General features: G+C 54.1%; 1 protein-coding gene across 2 annotated transcripts in view; it reads right to left on the bottom strand.

Annotated features, from left to right (window-relative positions):
• COL2A1 (collagen type II alpha 1 chain) overlaps positions 1-16,390 on the bottom strand; it is a 29,734-nt gene extending 13,344 nt beyond the window's left edge. The window contains exons 1-21 of one of the 2 annotated variants that reach the window (XM_084750307.1): positions 16,119-16,390; positions 12,338-12,541; positions 10,989-11,005; positions 10,576-10,608; positions 10,430-10,462; positions 10,275-10,328; positions 9,985-10,086; positions 8,960-9,037; positions 8,251-8,295; positions 8,091-8,144; positions 7,546-7,599; positions 6,792-6,845; positions 6,448-6,501; positions 6,269-6,322; positions 5,944-5,988; positions 5,390-5,443; positions 2,555-2,599; positions 2,110-2,163; positions 589-687; positions 247-291; positions 56-154 (exon numbers count right to left, since the gene is read on the bottom strand). In XM_084750307.1, coding sequence (XP_084606433.1) covers positions 56-154; positions 247-291; positions 589-687; positions 2,110-2,163; positions 2,555-2,599; positions 5,390-5,443; positions 5,944-5,988; positions 6,269-6,322; positions 6,448-6,501; positions 6,792-6,845; positions 7,546-7,599; positions 8,091-8,144; positions 8,251-8,295; positions 8,960-9,037; positions 9,985-10,086; positions 10,275-10,328; positions 10,430-10,462; positions 10,576-10,608; positions 10,989-11,005; positions 12,338-12,541; positions 16,119-16,203 — 1,362 coding nt within the window. In that variant the 5' untranslated portion in view covers positions 16,204-16,390. The remainder of the gene's footprint in view (positions 1-55; positions 155-246; positions 292-588; positions 688-2,109; positions 2,164-2,554; positions 2,600-5,389; positions 5,444-5,943; positions 5,989-6,268; positions 6,323-6,447; positions 6,502-6,791; positions 6,846-7,545; positions 7,600-8,090; positions 8,145-8,250; positions 8,296-8,959; positions 9,038-9,984; positions 10,087-10,274; positions 10,329-10,429; positions 10,463-10,575; positions 10,609-10,988; positions 11,006-12,337; positions 12,542-16,118) is intronic. The other variant, XM_084750306.1, reaches the window with a different exon arrangement.
• Between the last annotated feature and the right edge of the window lie 1,558 nt (positions 16,391-17,948).

Here is a 17,948-nt window from a genome sequence, read left to right as displayed (position 1 = left end):
CCAGGAACAAAAGGGGGCCTGTAGGTAGGACACGGGGACCATTTCAGGTTCTTACCGTCTGACCTTTGGGGCCCAGAGGACCAGTTGCGCCTTGAGGACCAGGAGGGCCACGGGGCCCTGGGAAGCCAGGGGCACCAGCAATTCCGGGGGCTCCCTGTCAACCCAAGCAGAAGAGAGGCGAGTGAGGAGAGGAGGATGAAAAGGCTCTGAGATATCCTGAGGACGCAGCCCAGGGCCGGTACTTACAGCAGATCCTTTGGCTCCGGGAATGCCGTCAGTCCCTGGGTTACCCTGATAAGAAGATGGGATTGCATTGCGGTAAAAATAATCAGCAAAGAACCGACCCAACCATTCCGCCCATCAGGCCCCATCTAGGGGTCAGGGACAAGTGCTGTCCACTCCAGGCCATTCGTGCTGGACATCTCATGGTCTCGTGGGCTGGACTACAGGTGGAGGTCAGTGAGAGGTGCTTGGCCAGCGTGAAGCTTTAATGACTGGGACCCCCCAGGACTCCTTCAAGTGGCACACGCATTCAGGGGGGCCAAGGCCACAGATGTCATGTCTTTCAGGCCAAAGCCATGAACTTACAGAAGCGCCTGCGGGCCCAGGGGACCCAGGGTTGCCAGACTCGCCACGGGGACCTTGGGCGCCTTCAGGACCACGTGCACCGGTGGGACCAGCTTCACCCTGGGAAGAAAGTGGGAGGATGAAGGGAGGGGAGGGGAGGGGAGGGGACGGGAGGGGAGGGGCAGCAGCAATTCAGAGGCGGCTGTGTGCACAACTCTTGCACGTGCCCATACACCTGTGAGTGAGGAGTCACGCTCACACAGGAGTCTATCATGTCTGTTCCCACCCAACCAAGCAACATGGAGATTTGATATCCCACTCTGGCCTCCTCCACTCTGCACCTCGCTTCTGCCCTGTAAACCCCACACAACTACACAGACGCCTACTGGGCTCCAGCAACAAGCAGCTCGCTGGGCCTGTCAGCCCCTGTCAGAGAAGTCTTACGGCCATGGGATGATGGGCAGGTGGGCAGTCCCATTCTTGTCCCCTCTTTTTGTTTTTGTTTGTTTTTTCTCTGATTGAGGAACAAAAGCCAGAAGGGTGATTCCCCAGGCCCTCGGCCTTCTGTTTCCTCCAGAGTCTCAGCTCAGAAGGGGTTCCTTTCTGTCTGCCCGCTGGTACCCACTAAGTGATGAAAGCTGCTCCGGGCTGAGGCCTCAGCCTGTTTGAAGTATCAGGAAGCCAGGGCAGAAAGCAAGCTGGGACAGGCTCTACTTTTCTCTAAGTGAACTAGCAGGCGCCCCTGTGTAAAAACTCTCTTTTTTTATTTTTATTTTTATTCCTAAAAGTCACAGCTCCCTGTGATCTGGCTCTCTGGACTGGGGTCCCAGGGGAAGGCTGCTGACCTGGAGAGAGGTCAGAGCCTCCTCAGGTTTCTTCACACAGCATTCTTGCTTCGCTTTGGTAATTATTATTTTCTAAAGGTCAGGCCCCCTCACCTTCCGCCGTCCCTCCTCACAATGGGTCCCCTTCACTGGGCTCCCAGAGGCCTCAGACACTGTCTGGTTGCCATGGAAACCCCCAGGAGTGGAAAAGCAACCTGATGCCAGTGACACAGGGAGGCTCCTTATTCATTCCCAGGGACACTGGAATCCCTCCTGGGCCGCAGGGGCCTTACCCTGAGCTGGCTGGCCTCCCACTGGCCTCTATTAATCCCTGGAAGCACCACAAGAGCCCCCGAACCCCAAGAAATAGAAATAGGAAGGGGCAGAGGGAAGCACAGACCAGTCTCCTTGCCTCTGCATCCCCTTCCCCTGTCCTTCCCCTTAAGCTCCTCTGGGTAGGCTTTTACACGCCCCTAGGCTTGCTCTCGCCTTTCCTACCCTCCTGGTCATCTGCTCCCGAGCATCTCTAGCTCTCCCCATCTTTCTCTACAAGGTGAACCTACAGCCTCTGTGAGTGAGAGAGCCCCACAGAGGCTAAGGTGAGGAGACTCTTTAAAAGGAAGAAGAAGTGACAAGGGAGCCTTAGCAAGGGCTATGGGGAAGAGAGAGTGTGTCTTTGACCGGCTGAGTCCCTCAGCTTGGCCAGCAGATCACGCACCTTGGCACCGGGAGCACCAGGGAAGCCAGGACCACCTGCAGGACCGACAGGACCCTGGCGAGAACAAGAAGATGGCGGGTGAACGCTGGATCTAAGCAGACACCCCAGATCAAACCCCTTCCTCGCTTTCGGTTGTTTTTGCCCATTGTGGCTAGAAAAAACCATCCGAGCAGCTGCACCAGAGAACTTCAGAGAGATGCCTCACCTTGCCTGGCGAGTCTCTGAGTCTACATATCATAAGAAGCCACATGGCTTTGACCTCTCTCTTTGGAAGAAGAGGCTGGGGGAGGGGAGCTGGGGAAGACAGGGCTGCAGGGTTACCAACATGCTCAAGGGACAGGCCACCTCCTTCCTGATACCGAGGACAGGGGTAATCCCACAGACTTCAGGGCTGCTCCTTGAGCGGCACAACTACTGTCACCTGCTAAGGATGAGAGGGACTTACTGGAGGTCCAGCAGGGCCCGGCTGGCCGTCGTTGCCCCGAGCTCCCTGTGAACAACAACAAAAAAGGAGCCAATGTGAGCGGCGTCCACAGATCCAGCCCACCTTTACATCAAGAGGAACACAGTGGTGGGGTGTCCCAGACTGGAGGGACAGAAGGCAGCAGGGGGGCGGGGCTTGTTGTCCTGACTAACGAAGCTTGGGCAACTTCTAAGCAGCCCTGTCACTTCTAAAACTTCAGCTAGGCCCCAAGTATCCCTGGCTTTAGGCCAAACACTGATGCAGAAAGGCAGTGGACTGGGCAAAAGAAGACTGGCAGAGGCAAGGAAGGAGCTGCCCGCCTCTGTGCTGGCTACACTGGCTAAGGGAAGCCTTTTCTCCCTCCTCTGTGAACTCCAGGCCACCTCTGGCTCCTTCCGTACAGCAGAAATGCCCCCAGGATGTTTCCTGTGGCCTAGGAAGCTGCTCAGTGTTGAGGACAGGCCACCAGCCCTGGTTCACAAAGGTGCCTGAGCTCGGATTTCCAAGAGCCTCAGCTTTGCCAAGCGGGACTTGCGCTTTGAGAGTTCCACGAGTTTGGGGTGAAAAACCTCAAAGGTTTTTTTTCTCGAGTGCCTGTGAGGAATTCTCCTCTATCTCCTTGAGTCATTGTGTTGGGTACAACCAGGCCTAGGATCCGGGCCCTGCTCTCAACTTTCCTAACACTGTGGCCCTTTTAGTACAGTTCCTCGTGTTGTGCTGAGCCCCAACCATAAAACTATTTTGTTGCTATTTCACAGCTGTAATTTTGCTACCTTTATGAATCATAATGTAATTATTTTGGGAGCTAGAGAACTGCCAAGGGGGTTGCGGCCCACAGGTTGAGAACCAGTGGGCTTAGGGGAAACTTTCTGCAAGTCTCTGTCAGAAGTGTGAGGGAAGGATGTTCTGTGGTGCCCAGTCTTCTTCCTGGTGTGAGCCATCTCTCCCCATAGGGCCTGACAGCCATGGCAAGTGGGGAGTGGGGGGGCAAGAGGCGGAGGAAATGCAGGGCCTGCTCTCCTGCAGCCCTTCCTGGCTGACCCGACTGCTCTGGGGAAACCCAAAAATGCCCTTCTTCCCTCCAGGGGTCAGTCAGCAGAGAGCAGGGCGAGAAAGGAGGAAGGACCAGTCTAGTCTCTAGATGCAGGCTCTTAGTGAAGTGAGGCTGGGGAGCTGCCTGTGTCTGAGGTCTGCATGGACACTTTCTAGGCTCAGAAAGCCTCTGGGAAGTCTCTCAGAGACCAGGGCAGACTGAGGAACGCCATCCCCACCCGTAACCCCCCCACACACATACACTGCTGCCGCTAAAAAGGTGCAATGCAACGCAGAGTATTCTAAGTCAAGTTTCACAATCGCATTGCCAGCATTTTCCACATGTGGACAAGCCCCACGAAGGAGAATGAAGAACTGGGACGCACTGTGTCTAGGAAGGAGTGGGACAGTACGAGCCGAGAGGTGGGGGTGCTGGGCTGTCTTCACCCGGTCACAAGTCCGCTGCTCTGGCTTCATTAAAAGCCTCAGGCCTGCCTGACTCCACAGAGGCCCAGAGCCTCCTCCCCTCACCACGGGGCGGGGCGGGGCGAGGCCCTTGGCCTGCTCTGGTTGACCCTGCATGCAGGTCAAAGCTGCCTGGTTCACAGACCTGCACCTGAGGGGAGTTTTTGCCACCCTGATGCAAAGTCTGGAAGGCAACTGCAGGGAAGCTGATCTCAGGCCCTGCAAGGACCTAGGAGGAGGGGCCACTGAGCTTTGCTGGCTGGGGTGAAGACCAATACATGTCTTTCATCAGGCATCACTGCCTGACCAAGCACCCACAAGGCCTCTCTGTTGCCTGGGAGCCAAGTTAACCGCCTCCATCTGACACCTGTGCCCCGCCCCCCCCCCCAACATTAACTAGAGGCTCTAGAGGCCAGCAGAGCCTGGGACCTCAGTGCACAGTTTGCCTTAAGCTCTTTATTGTTTCTGGGCCTCAATTTCCTCATCTTTAAAATGAGAATCCCAGCCGGGCAGTGGTGGCGCACGCCTTTAATCCCAGCACTCGGGAGGCAGAGGCAGGCGGATCACTGTGAGTTCAAGGCCAGCCTGGTCTACAAAGTGAGTCCAAAGACAGCCAGGGCTACACAGAGAAACCCAGTCTTGAAAAACCAAAATAAATAAATAAATAATAAATCTGAGATTCAGCTTCACCGAATGAAGGGGAAGATTAGAAAAAGTACAGCATGCCAGGTCATAAATCAAGGAAGGGCCACAAGGTGGAGGCCGCCCGTGTCGTATCGCGACACTAGTCACAGCAGCATCAAGGGTACTGTCATCGGAACTGAGTGAGAGGGCGGAGGAGAGGATGGCTTGGACAGCTACCACATCTAAGCCTGCTCAGGCCTGCTAACTGCACAGACTGGGAAGGAGTAGCGGTTACTGTAGGGTGACCTCAAGAATCCAGACAGCTGAGGCGAGCCTTGCTCTCACCACCCCACACTCCTGTAGCGCTGCTCTCCTTCCACTCTGCATTCCCCTGAAGATCAGGAGTGGGGAAACTCGGGATGGAACCTTCTGGAATGATGACGCTCCCTGAACCCCACCAAGTTGGGTTTTGTTGTTTCGTAGGAGTTGGATGGGGAGAGGTGTTGAGAAAGGTCTCACAGTATGGCCCAGGCTGGCCTCGAACTTGTGACTCCTCTGCCTCAGCTTCTCGGATACTAGGGTCATAGGTATGCACTTCCTGGCCCAGTTTATCACTGAGTTGCTTTGAGGGTCAAGAGAAATGTAAACTGTAAAGTGTTGAGCATGTAGTGGTAACTAGCTTTGGGGATTACTCACCGCGGCTCCAGCAGGGCCAGTCCGTCCTCTCTCACCAGGCAGGCCACGGGGACCCTGCAACACACACCAGCCAGTGTAAGTGTGAGCTGAGCTGACACAATGATGGGACGTGTGATGATTTCTTCTGGAGGGTCCTTCCCACCCACGGTGGCCCTCCTCCTGCCTCTTTGCACCAGGAAGCTAAGGAGAACACCCCTGGTGGTGCTGTCTTGCCCCTGGGTCCTGGGCCTTCCTCCTGGCAGACCCATGTGCGTTCCTGTTGCTGCCTGTGGTGAACAGATGACTCCCCAGAAACATCGAAGGCAAACAGATTTAAAAAAAAAAACAAAAAAAACTGAAACATGGTTTTGGTGTGTCTAACAGTTCTTGTTTCCAGGAAGGGTGGGCGAAATTCCGAACAATCTGTCTACTGCAGGGTGGGTTTTGCTCTCGTAATCAGAAAATCTGCAAAGCCAGGTATCTGCTCTGCATGAGGGCATGAAGGAGATGCTGTTGTTTGCAGGATAACCTTGAGAGCATATGGTGGCTTTCCCGTGGGCGGCACCCACACTCACCATTGGGCCCGGGGAACCGTTCTCGCCAGGGGAACCGCTCTCGCCCTGGGGAAAAAAAGAGACACAGGGTCAATGTTTGGGGTCCTAGCTTCTGGAAAATTCCCAGGTCAGTCATGGAAAGAGCTGGCTGGTAGGGCTGAGACATGCCAGCTTCAATTTTAGGAGAGGTAATCCCCTCCCCTCCCCGCCCCGGAAGCTTTAAGGCAAGATGCAGGCTTGGGTGGTCCCAACTATATTCTTACTCCCTTGACCCTTCGGTGTCTCCCTGACTGACGTCACCTTTCGTCCCCTACCGGCAATCCCTGTGTGTTTTGTGGTCCTTTACCTTCACACCAGGAGCGCCAGCTTCTCCCTTAGCACCATCCAGGCCTGGGTAACCCTGGGAAACAAGAGAGCGATTCCATCACACATGTGGGAACCCACACAGGAGATAATGTGCATACCCCAAAATGTTTCCTCTCCCAGTAGCTCCAGCCTTCCAACACCCTTACCCATGACACTTACCCTGTGACCTTTGACACCAGGAAGGCCTGGGGTTCCCGGGAATCCACGAGCACCCTGAGATGCAAAGAGGAGGTACTCAGGGGGAAAGAAGAGATTGGGTGAAGGCTGCTGAAGACTCAGCTCCCTTGGGACACCAATAAGAAGCAGGCACCCAGACATCTCCATAGCTCCTTCAGCCAAACCCAGACCATCATCTCGTGATCACGCAAATATGATTGACAGCTCAAAGGCACGGTATGTGCTGGTACCATCAGCACATACCCAGTTTTAAATTGAGCTAATCAAACGGAGTGAAGTATATGGGCTGGAAAAACCTTGTGAGACTAGGGAAGGCAGGGCTTTACCTGAGGGCCTGGAAGGCCTCTCTCCCCAGATTTTCCGGGTTTTCCAGCTTCACCCTGAACAGAAAGAGAGGTATCTCATTTTTTTCTTGGCAGTCCCATGAGCAAAACTCTGCCTCTGAGCATCTGCCTACCTGACCATCTTGACCAGCCCCCTGCAGATGCAGATGTCCCCTCCCTGAATGCCTCTCCTGTATTGTGGTTTACCCTAGTCCTCCCTCCCGAAGCCCTCAGCTTCCCCAGCAAGCTTTTGCTGTCTTTCCCAAAGCTCTTCGGACTAGCCTGTGTGCCCTGACCTCAAGAGGCTTTGCCGCGGGATGCTGGTCTTAACACCAGCTCAAGAAAGCCAGCTCTCATATCTGTCTTTTTTCATGCTCTGCAGACAGCCTGGCTCAGGCTGAGCTTTCCCACCTCATTTACAATTGAGATGATGTTAGGGTGTTTACTGACCGATTCTCTCTTTGTTTTTTCTACTCTACATCTTTGTGCCTTGCATTCCCCTCCCATCCCCCCATCCCCCCATCCCCCTCCCCCCCCCCCCGTCCCTTCTCCTATTTCTCAATTTTTCTTCCTGAAATTAATGATGTTTTAAGTATACCCGCTCTCTTTGGATCTAAAACAGTCCCCAGGGACCTCGCAAGCTTAGTTGCAATTAGAATTTAGGACTGGCCAGCGGTGGTCCTCAGGAAGTCTCTCTACCCATAATCCCCAGCACACACGCTCCCTGGGGTATGGGGACTTCTGGGGTCCTACTCACATCATCACCAGGTTTTCCAGGAGGACCAGGAGGACCACGGGGACCCATAGGACCCTACGAATAGAGAATTTAAGAGACAGTTGGAAAGAGACACGACGGACAAAATGTGAGACCAAAAAGGTAGTTTTGGAAGCTAGCTATCCTGTGATGAGAAGGCCAAAAAAAGGTCAGGACAAAAATTGTCAAGTAGACCACGATAGGAAAAAGGGACAGTGCCAGCTGGTGACCCCCCGCCCCCCCCAAAGCTAAGTGTCATGATGGAGTTCCTGCCATACTGGTTCTCTGGTTGAGTAGTGCATGGGTAGGGAGTACCACCTGAATCTCCTATGGCTCTCCCATTGTGGGAAAGAGCTGGCAGAGCCTGGATGCAGACAGGAGCTTGTCTGGTAAAAGAGAGCACCCCCCCAAGCTCCTGGGGGAGGGATAGCCTATGGTACCTGGAAGCTCCTGGGGGAGGGATAGCCTATGGTACCCGGAAGCTCCTGGGGGAGGGATAGCCTATGGTACCCGGAAGCTCCTGGGAGGGGGTAGCCTATGGTACTCACAGAGACTCCAGGCTCGCCAGGTTCACCAGGATTGCCTTGAAATCCTTGAGGGCCCTAAGAAGGGAAAGTAAGGACACCACGTTGACCCCCCCAAAACTGTCCTGTCAGAGCTTGATGAGCATCTGCAATGCCACTAAAGAGGAAAAGACTGAACACTTACGGGGGCACCGGCAGGGCCTGGGGGTCCTCGGGGTCCCATGGGGCCCTGCATTCGAACAGAGAAACGAGAGAGACACTTACTGGCCTGCTTCATAGTCAGCTCTCAGGGTTCCAGCAGCCAAACAAAGGACAAGAAGAGACTGTGGGAGCCCTGGGGGGAGTGGGGTGGGGGGGATGGCGAGGAACAAAGGGCCTCCTGCGGCTGCTCTCTCCTCTTTCCCGCCCCCCACTCAACCATCTATTTTTATTTATAGGCACCATCTGAACAGAGAAGCTGGCCTTGCTGTCCCCCTGGATGGCAGCCATGTTTACTAAAGTCTGAATTTCATTTAGCACGTGCCAAGCCAGCGCTGCAGGCTGAGATTTCCTGCTGGAAGCCTTGAGGATGCTGGAGAACAGTAGCTGCGGTCTGCCTTCTTCAGTTCTCCTTCCAACAGCAACAGCAGCTGGCTATTGCTAATACACCAGCATGCACCTCTCTCTCTCTCTCTCTCTCTCTCCTCATTCTTCCTAGACAGTCTAGAGCATCACTCAAACTGGCATCCATCACCATGAAAAGCCAGACTCCTTGGGCTAACTAAATGGGAGGTGTTTACCTAGCCTATGGAGGATGAGATGCTCCAAACAACTATCTGCAAGGCAGAGGTCGTCTAGGTGTCTGGCTTTGCTGAGGGTGAGCGCCTCCCCCTTCTAGGTAGTAAAAGTCTTACCATTGGACCTTGCATTACCCCCATCTGGGCACCGCCGCCAGCCTTCTCGTCAATTCCAGCCATCTGAGCCAAAAAGTTCTGCAAAGCAACACAACCAACCACGTTAGGAGGCTAAGGCCCCCCCACCCCACCCCCCAACCCGGCCGTCAGAAAGAATTTTGCCTAGCCTCTACTGATTAGAGACCAGCTGAACATTGATCAGAATTGCCAAGGACACCTGACAACGGTTTTGGGGATGTGACAGTGGCGGGATCCCTTTTCTGGAAAATCAAGTGTTATTTGTAGTGGTCTCAATTCCTCATGCGCTGCTTTATAAATTCTAGACTTCTACAGTCTAGAATGTTACATAAATAAAACATCCTTCTTTAAAGGTGTTCTTTGTTCTCTAAAACGTTGGTGTCTGGCAAAGGCCTGACACTTAGTCTTGAGATATTTCAGGAAGGGTTACAGTGGACGTCTGTGAGCCCACTTAAACTGAAGAATTTAAAACATAGTAGACCTCCAAATGGCACACCTACAAAAGCGGGGCAGTCATATAATTTGTTGGCTGGTGTGATTCCAAACACGACAGAAGCCACACACCTTCACTCAGTGGAACTCTTTCATGAGAATGAATAGCCTCTTGGAATGTACTTGGCAAGGACTATGGGTAAATGTCTTCCAAGGACAGTGGTCACTGCTCTTCCAGAGGAATACAAGCGCCCAGTCATCCTTTTCCCACACCCCTACACCCACCCCCTAAGAATCAACCGCACGATGGGGGTGCCAGGAAGCCAGGTAGCTGAAGGCCTTCTTTACAGAAACCCAGTGAAGTGAGAAAAAAAAAAAAAAGTCAGCCCTTCTCCCTGCAGCCTCAAGCCTCATAATGTGGTTCTACTCAATTATAGGCCTGAGGTGAAAGCTACGAACGGCCTATGTACATGCTGCAGGCAGTCCTGGGAGCCAGCCAGAGAAGACCGAGCAGCCAGTGAGAAGCCACAGTTCTGGAGGGTCAGCCTGGAGAAAGGAGAACTGAGGACACTTACCCCACTAAGGCCAGGGGGACCAGGGGAGCCTGGAGGGCCAGGGCGGCCAGGATTTCCAGGGGTACCAGGCTCTCCATCTCGGCCGCGAGGTCCAGGTACACCCTGGACAGGAAGAAAGAGAGAGAGAGAAAAAAACAAACAAACAAACAAAAACCGGTAGCATGAAACACTGCTTTAGAAACTCTCCATCCCGAGCAGCTCTCAGGAGGTAACCAGGCCTTTGGAGGACCCGGGGATTGGGAGGGTAGGGGGGGAAATACAGAAGTCAGACTTTATTGTTGCCTGCTCACCTGTTGTCCCTTTTCACCGCGCTCTCCTCTGGGTCCTTGTTCACCAGCAGGTCCCTGAAGGTGAGGAGCATGGTGGGATGGCATGAGACTGGAGGCCATGATGGCTTCAGTTGCAATAAGGGAAGAATGGAGGAAACGCTCTCCCCCTTTCTTACCTGAGGGCCAGGGGGTCCTTTGGGTCCTACGATCTGTGTGAGGGAGAAGCCGCAGGCCCATTGGTTAGAGAGGTACATTTAGGACAGCCCTTGCACGGTTGTGGGGGGGGGGGAGGCAGGGGAGGGTGAGGACGATGTGCACTTACATCCTTGATGTCTCCAGGTTCTCCTTTCTGCCCCTGCAACAGGAAGTGTTGGCAGCTGGAAGCTGAGGAGCCCACTTAGCCCCAACACTACCCGCCCCCTGCTACCCTAGCCTCTCAGACCGGACATCTTCTGAGGTCTAAGGAAGAGGAGATTAGCCTCTCAGTGACCCTGAAGAAGGACACGAGGAAGCAAATTGCAGGGCCAGTGAAACGACCAGTGGCTAAAGCTCTTGCGGAGCCAGCATGCGGCCCCCTATGGTGAAATGAGAGAACCAACTTCTCTGAGTTATTCTCCATCTGCCTCACATGCACCATAGCACACGTGTGTCCATAACCATACATACAATCACATGGGGCTGGGCGGGGAGTGTGGATGTAATTAAATTAAATTTAAAAAAAAAAAGGTGTCTTACCTTTGGCCCTGGTTTTCCTGCAAGGGAAAACAGAGAAGGAGAAGGTAAGACAGGGACCACATCTTGTCATTCAAACTCTCTTTGGAGGACCAAAGAAAAGAACCACTGCAAATGGAGGAAGCAGACTCCTCTCTTGCTCCCCTGTATCCCTCTGTGGCAGGTGTGAGGATCACAGAGCCACTTTGTTGCCGAGGACTCATAAGGAATGGAGGTGCCTCTAAGTTTATTAGTTAAAAAAAAAGCATGCATAGTGTACAGGAATGGATTGAGAGCAGGAGAGAGGCAACCAGGGGGCAGAGCACAGAAGACCCAGAGGTCAGGCAGCCCTTCCCAACCCACGCCCTCCCAAAGAGGAGCCTGAGGAAGCCTTACATTAGCGTGGCGCCTCCTTGAAGCAAGCACAAAAAAGAGCAGAACACAGAAGTTATAAAGAGCATCGCAGCCAGGGCCATCCCAAACGTAGAAGCCACTACCCCACCACAGCAGCAAACCCCTATAGGCCATCAACACTGCACTGGCATGGGCCCCTCGGATAGGATTATCTGAGAGTCTGCGCCATACTAGGTGTCAGTGTTGGGCAAGCATTCAGGAAAGGTGACTTCTCGATTTCCTGTTTGTCTCTCCTCTCCACATGAGTAGGAGCGGACAAGAGACTTGTGCATGTGCCCTCCACTTTCTCTACAGGGAGATGGGACACATGTCTGAGTGTTGGGAAAGAGGGTCGCCTATACTTTTCGTCAGCGCTGGATCTAACTGTGAGTAGTAGGTAACTACCATCAGCGTGCAGGAATGCGATCACACCGTCCGGACTCTCACAGTCCAGTCACTCTTTTGTCCCTTACAAGGTGGTCAACACCAAGTTGGAGGTGGGGGGGTGGGCAATGCAAAGAGGAAATACCTCCATTGTACTCTACTCCAAAGTGGGAACCCACGCTGTCCACCTTGCTTACTGACAGGGGTTTCTCCACATTAATGACCATGTCCTTTCTATAGAGAGGACAAGGCACCGGTGACACACGGGACAAATTAACTCATGTTGTAGCTAGACAGAGTCTGATTCCCACTGTGGCTCTAGTAATTAGCTGACTTGAGTCATAAGAGGAAACCTTTCTGTAACTTCCCTCCGTATTGAAAACACACACCTGAGGTGTTAGGCAAGGGAGGGTCTCTCTAGTGACTTTCAACTTGCAATCGAGAAGTAGCCTTGCCTTCCTGCCCCACCTGCAGGGACCAAATGGACAGGCAGCTTCTCAGCTTTGAAGAGAAGAGCCAGCATCCATGGGAAGCTATCTGCTGCTGCGTCTGCAAGTAATTTATTTATGTTGGATAATAAATAAATAAATTACGACCACTGGCAGTGGCGAGGTCAGCGGTGCAGATGGGACAGCACTCTCCGAAGGGGATCTCAGGGTTGAGGCACTCTGTGTCTTCACAGATTATGTCGTCGCAGAGGACAGTCCCAGTGTCACACACACAGATGGTGCAGGGTGAAGGCTTCCACACATCCTTATCTTTATACCTCTGCCCATTCTGCAGACAGCTGCCAGCCTCCTCTGCACCAAGGGAGGTGGGAGCGGCAGCAGGCCAAAGCAAGGAGCGGGAAAGAGCCAGAGAGAAAGAGAAAGAGGTTACAATCAACTTGACATAATTCAAATGTTAAGGGATGGGAGGGTCAGACCTTACCAGACTGACTGAACTTAAAAAAATTGGTTCTGGGAAGCATAATTCATCTTTCTGTGTATTCTACAGTATCTGCTACATGGGAATCATGACCCTAGCAATAGAGGAGGGCTGTTTACTATATTTCTGCATATTATTTTATTTTACTATATTCTCTTCATCTTTCCAGCATAGAGGAAGGGAAGCTGGAGATAGGAAAGGATACATTGGAAGGTGAAACGGTGAGAGACTCTAGCTGGAGAGCAAAGACATCTTTTTTTTCCCGTCCTATAGAAATAATAAGATTTTCTAAATACAACTGACAGCTAACATTCAGAGAAAGCCCAGAGAAGTCTGCCTACAGACATTAAAAGATATGAACATATAAATAGTAACTTGAAAGGTAAGCTTCCGGCAGGAAGTCTTGCCTCTATCTGAAGATGACAACTCCAATATGAGCGTTAAGAGGCTCTTAATGCCTGGCCTTGGCTAAGACTGACCAGTCTAGACCCGCGTCTTCCAAGAATGCAAAGGAAAAGCTTCGACTGGACCCTCTCCATCAGCGCCCTGCCGTCTGGAATTCGCCCTGCACATGAAAACTGTGCTGACAAGAGAGCTTCTCAGAGCGCCAGGGACCAAAGAGCCCGGACCACGTGCTAGGCAGCGCCCAGTGCTGTTTTTCTCATCAAATTCTCAAAAGCAATGGCAAAAGCTGAGGATGAATAGTAGCGAAGAGCTACAGACCCAGTGGGCGTGGAGAAAAACGGGCCTGCCCTCTACTCTTCTAGGAGAGCGAGAGCCTAAAGATCAAAGTCTCCCTTTTCTTTTCCACTGGAAGAAACTCGTCTAGCCTTTAGGCAAGACTATCAAGGGGAAGGTGCAGGGAAAATGTCGAAGCTTCTGGGACAGACCTCGCCCCTCCTCTCCCCCAGCGACGCTAAAATAGCTGGAGGTGACGAAAGCGAAGGCATCCGCTAATGATGTCCAGTCCTGACTAAGAAAGATCATTCTATCTCCCCAAGAGCCGGAGGAAAGCCCTGGGAGGTTGCAAAAACTGGTCGAGTTCCCCAGGGAGGGCGCCCCGGGGCCTCGCGGGCCAGAGGCGGGGGTGAGCTGAGCTGGGTGTGAGAGCCGCTGGCTGACTCTTTGTGGCTGGGGCTCTGGACACAGCTCTCGGGCAGACAGACACCCGGAGAGTAAAAAAGGGGAATAAAATGACTGCTTAAGAAAGGAGCCAACACCGTAACCAGATCCCCTAGCGCGGTCAGAGGAAGGCAGCACCACCCTAATTGTGGCACGAAAGGGGCTACAGATAGCATCCTGGCCTCCTGATCCGGTTCCCCTCGTTACCGCCGCGTCGCATAAGAGATTCTTTGTGGTCGGCCAATTAAAAAGCTACCTCTTTCGGGGAACTGTTTTTGCTTCGTCGCCGCTGCGCGCGGGGGCCGGAGCCCGGGAGGTGGCGGCAGGCAGGCACCGAGGGAGGGGGGGTCACTCTAGGAGAGGGGGCTAGGGGAGTCGGGGGTGGGGTACCCACCGGGCCTAGCTCTCATGAATGGGGCTTTTCTCGAGAGCATACAGAGCCCGATTCACAGGTCTCCGCGAGGAACCAGTTTAAATAAATACGGGCAGGGTTTCACCCCATCTGGAAGCCATCGCTGCCAATCTCCCAACGCAAACAAGCCTCACAAAGGAGGACTGAGGTCTCCCCGCCACAGCCAGCAGTCCTTTTGGAAGCTAGGGCTGAGAAATGCAGATGTGGGTCAAAATCTCCGCGGCCAAGAAGTTTCCCAAACTCGTGGAAAGATGGAGAGGAGGAGCATTGATGGGCTCTAGTTTCCCCGACATTCCTAACGCTCACGCAGGCGATGCTTTTCCTCACTGTCAGGTCTTCGGGTCCTCTGGACCCAAGACCGGAGCGTGGGCGTGTTTGTATAGATGGGACAGACCAGGATGCAAAACCAACCCGTCAGATACAGAATCCTACTCCTCCTAAGGAGGAGGAGACTGAAATTTTTAGATCCCCCTCCTCCCCAAAGTTGTGGCAATTCACTTTCCTGCTAGAAGGTTGAGGCAGTGAGAGCTCTTCGCTGCTTAAGCGAGCGCCTACTATCAGGTGGAGAGGTAGAAAAAAATGTTTAGATACTCAGCCCACTCCTTTGCTCTCTGTAGAGAACACTGATCAAGACCACAGCTTGTGGGTGTGTGCTTACAAATTTAGGACAAAAATATAGTCAGGCCCATCTCAGACCACTTACAAACAATTCGATATCCACCCCACCCCCACCCCGAGCTCGAGCACACGACTCCGGCTTAGCTCGCCGCCCTGCCACCCAGAACGGCAGGGGCCGGACCGTGCTATCCTGGGCTCAGAGCTGCAGCGCTCTCCGCTCCAGCCCTGCCCCCGCCGCGTCCGCCTCGCTAAGGAAAGGAGAGTCCGCCGGGGCCGCCGCCTTCCAAAGCACCTCTGGAGACAGCCTGGTGGCAAGGGAATGCGCACAAAGCCTCAGGGACAGGGGGTCTGAAACTGCCCAAACAGTTTCACCTGCGATTGATTTACAGTCTGTAACATACAAAGACAAGGCTGGAATCCTAGCCATCGGAAACATGCCCAAACACGTGGAAGAAAATTCTCTCTACCTAATACACTTTCCAGGCTTCGTTTATCCTGAATATAATCCCAGACAGTGGATCTTACCCAGGGAGGAGGTGGAAAGGTGCGGGGAACCGCCCTTGGACCAAGGCTGTACAGCTGCCATCTCTAATGATAGCCATAAGCGGTCACTAGCTTCACCCTCCACCCATCCATCGCTACACACGCAGTAAAGTACATCACTGTAGACCCTCAGGAGACCGTGGAGGGAGTGCTCCTGAGGGTGCATTTGGAAATCAGGTCTGGTTGGAGATGTCAAGCCCAAGGGAGGCGAGGCCGAGTTTCAGGGTTGGCTGGCTGCACCTTACTCTGGGCCAGCCTGAAGGGGGAGGGAACTCGAGAGCGGCGCTGAAGTCGCAGAGAGCCTCTTTTTCTTTGTGGCCTCGGATTTCAACCCATCAGTGTCAGAGTTAGTCCTTTGTCTAGCGCCCCTTTGAGCCCTGCGGCATCTAATCCTGGACTACGCTGATAAGTCAACCTGTAGGCGTCTCTCGATCTCTCTTACTTTTAAGCGTGGGACTTCTGATCTCGAAGCCCCCCTGATCACAGCCGGTGGAACGGGGCTCGTTTACATCTGTGTTCAAACCTGTCGCATCCGACACTTTGCAAGTTTATAACCTTGCTTAACGCAGGGACCTGCAAATGTCTCGACTCTCACCGAGGATGCTGCCACAGAGCTCCTCGCTCGCAGAATTCAGCTCAGAATAAACTCCTGTGTACTGTGCGCCTAGGCTCCCTAACTCAGACCGGGCCTGGGAAGGAGGAGGAAGAGAAGGGACGCAAGTCAGGGAAGCAAGCAGGGGTTGAGGGCGACTTACGGACATCCTGGCCTTGACACCGAAGAACCGCGGCGATGAGCAGCGTCAGCAGCACCAGCGACTGGGGAGCCCCGAGGCGGATCATGGCTCACCGCGGGGCCTGGCAGAGCCTGGCCCAGGCGAGGCGCAGCGAGGTGGCAGAGCACGGAGCGGGTCCGGGTCTCTACCGCGACCTCATGCAGGAGGCCCTAGAGGAAGGAGGAGGAGGCAGGAGACCCGGCAACCCAGCGGCGCTCTGCGTCTTCTCTCGGCGGTGGCTTCCGTTATATGCGCCCGGTTGCTCCTAAGGCTGGCAAACTAGCCCAAACCGCGGGCCGCCCCCAGCCCCCCGCGGGGCTGTAACCTGAGACCCCGCCCCCGGAGCCCGCCCAGTCCGTACCAGAGCCCACACCTGCCAAGGCTAGACGCCCCTCTCGTGAGCCCAGCTTCCCGCCCCCCATGTGCCCAGTGGCCTGATCGGGCGGGGCACCGAGACTGCCTCCGGTCTCCCCCACTTGGGACTGCCACACTGCCCCCTCCAACCACAGGCGGGAAGGGGGGGCCTCCGGCCCCTCCTCTTGGAGTTCTGCTGGGGTTAGAGGGGAGGGGGTTGTTTGCAGAGGCTTAAGCTGGAGCTCTAGACTCGGGACAGAATAGACGTGGGAGGACGAAGCTACAGAAAGGAGCAAGGAAGGTGGGGCTGGGGAGTTTTAGGGGAGAGGAGGTTCGTGGGGGGACCAAAGTATGAGCCGATGAACAGTTGTTCAGAATCCTAAATCTGGGAGACAGTAAAATGGGCCTGCCTTCTAGCCCCTTTAGGGAGTACTTGCCCCTCGGTTCCACCTGGAGGCTCGCAACCGCAGCCCCCCTCACCCATCCCCCATGCAACTGGCTATGAAAGGGCCTCCTCTGCAGCCTAGGCAGCCGTGGACTGAACGGATGGCTTGGACCAGGACTGGTGTATCCTGCACAGAGGCAGACCTGTGTGGAGGTGTAGGGGGCGGGGCAGGCCAGGGAGGGGGAACTGAAGGAACCACAGAGAATCAAGAGAACCACCAGGGCAAAACGGTACGCCCAGCACCGGGTTGGAGTCACTGTCTAGCTCCAGTCTCTTCCTGGGCCCTGTCCAGGAATCTCCGGGAGGGAGAGTGGGCACCCTTAGCCTGGATAGGGCAACGCAGGCCAGGGACTGCTGTTGGCCACTCAGGCCCTGGCGAGAGAGTCTGGAGGCTGCTCCAACCGGATTCAGTTTTGTGAGGTGTTGGGGGGGCCAGGGGGAGCAGAGTTTCCTAGTTGTCCCCCCACCCCACCCCGTGTCCCACACACACCTTAGCCCAAAACTGCCAAAATCCTAGGCTCAGCCCAGCCCTTGCTGTATTCACCATGTCTCCTTTGATAACAAGGAGGAAAAGTCCCCTAAATACATATTTTCCCTCAGGAGTGAAATGGTCCGCCAGTGAACTTTAGGCAAAATGGAACTTGGAAATTAGGGCCTGATTTCTGTGTCCTTTTCCTCCAGAAGCCGGCGGTCCTTGGGAGAAGTCACCTCCAGAGACGTGGCTGGACTGCCCAGGGAGTGTACTGGGCTTAAGCCTCCACACCAACCACCTCAGGCTTTGAAGCTTCTTGGGACAGAAACAAGAGTTTTGAGAGTGTAAAACTTAATTTCTATGCTAGTGTGCTGTCTGGGAAAGGGCAGAGTGCTTCAACCAGTCTGGGGAGGGGGTGCTTGAGTCTTTTTATGGCTCTCCTCAGCCTTCCTCTTTGGATCCTTCTGCCTTGGTCTCTGCTAGAAAGCTGGTTTCAAGTCTGCAGTGCCCAAGTTTTCTCAGGACCATGGCTGTCCTGTCT

The sequence above is a fragment of the Acomys minous genome (genome assembly GCF_964271855.1).
Source record: "Acomys minous genome assembly, chromosome: 12".
Taxonomy (NCBI): domain Eukaryota; kingdom Metazoa; phylum Chordata; class Mammalia; order Rodentia; family Muridae; genus Acomys; species Acomys minous.
This window is presented reverse-complemented; position numbering and strand designations above follow the sequence as displayed.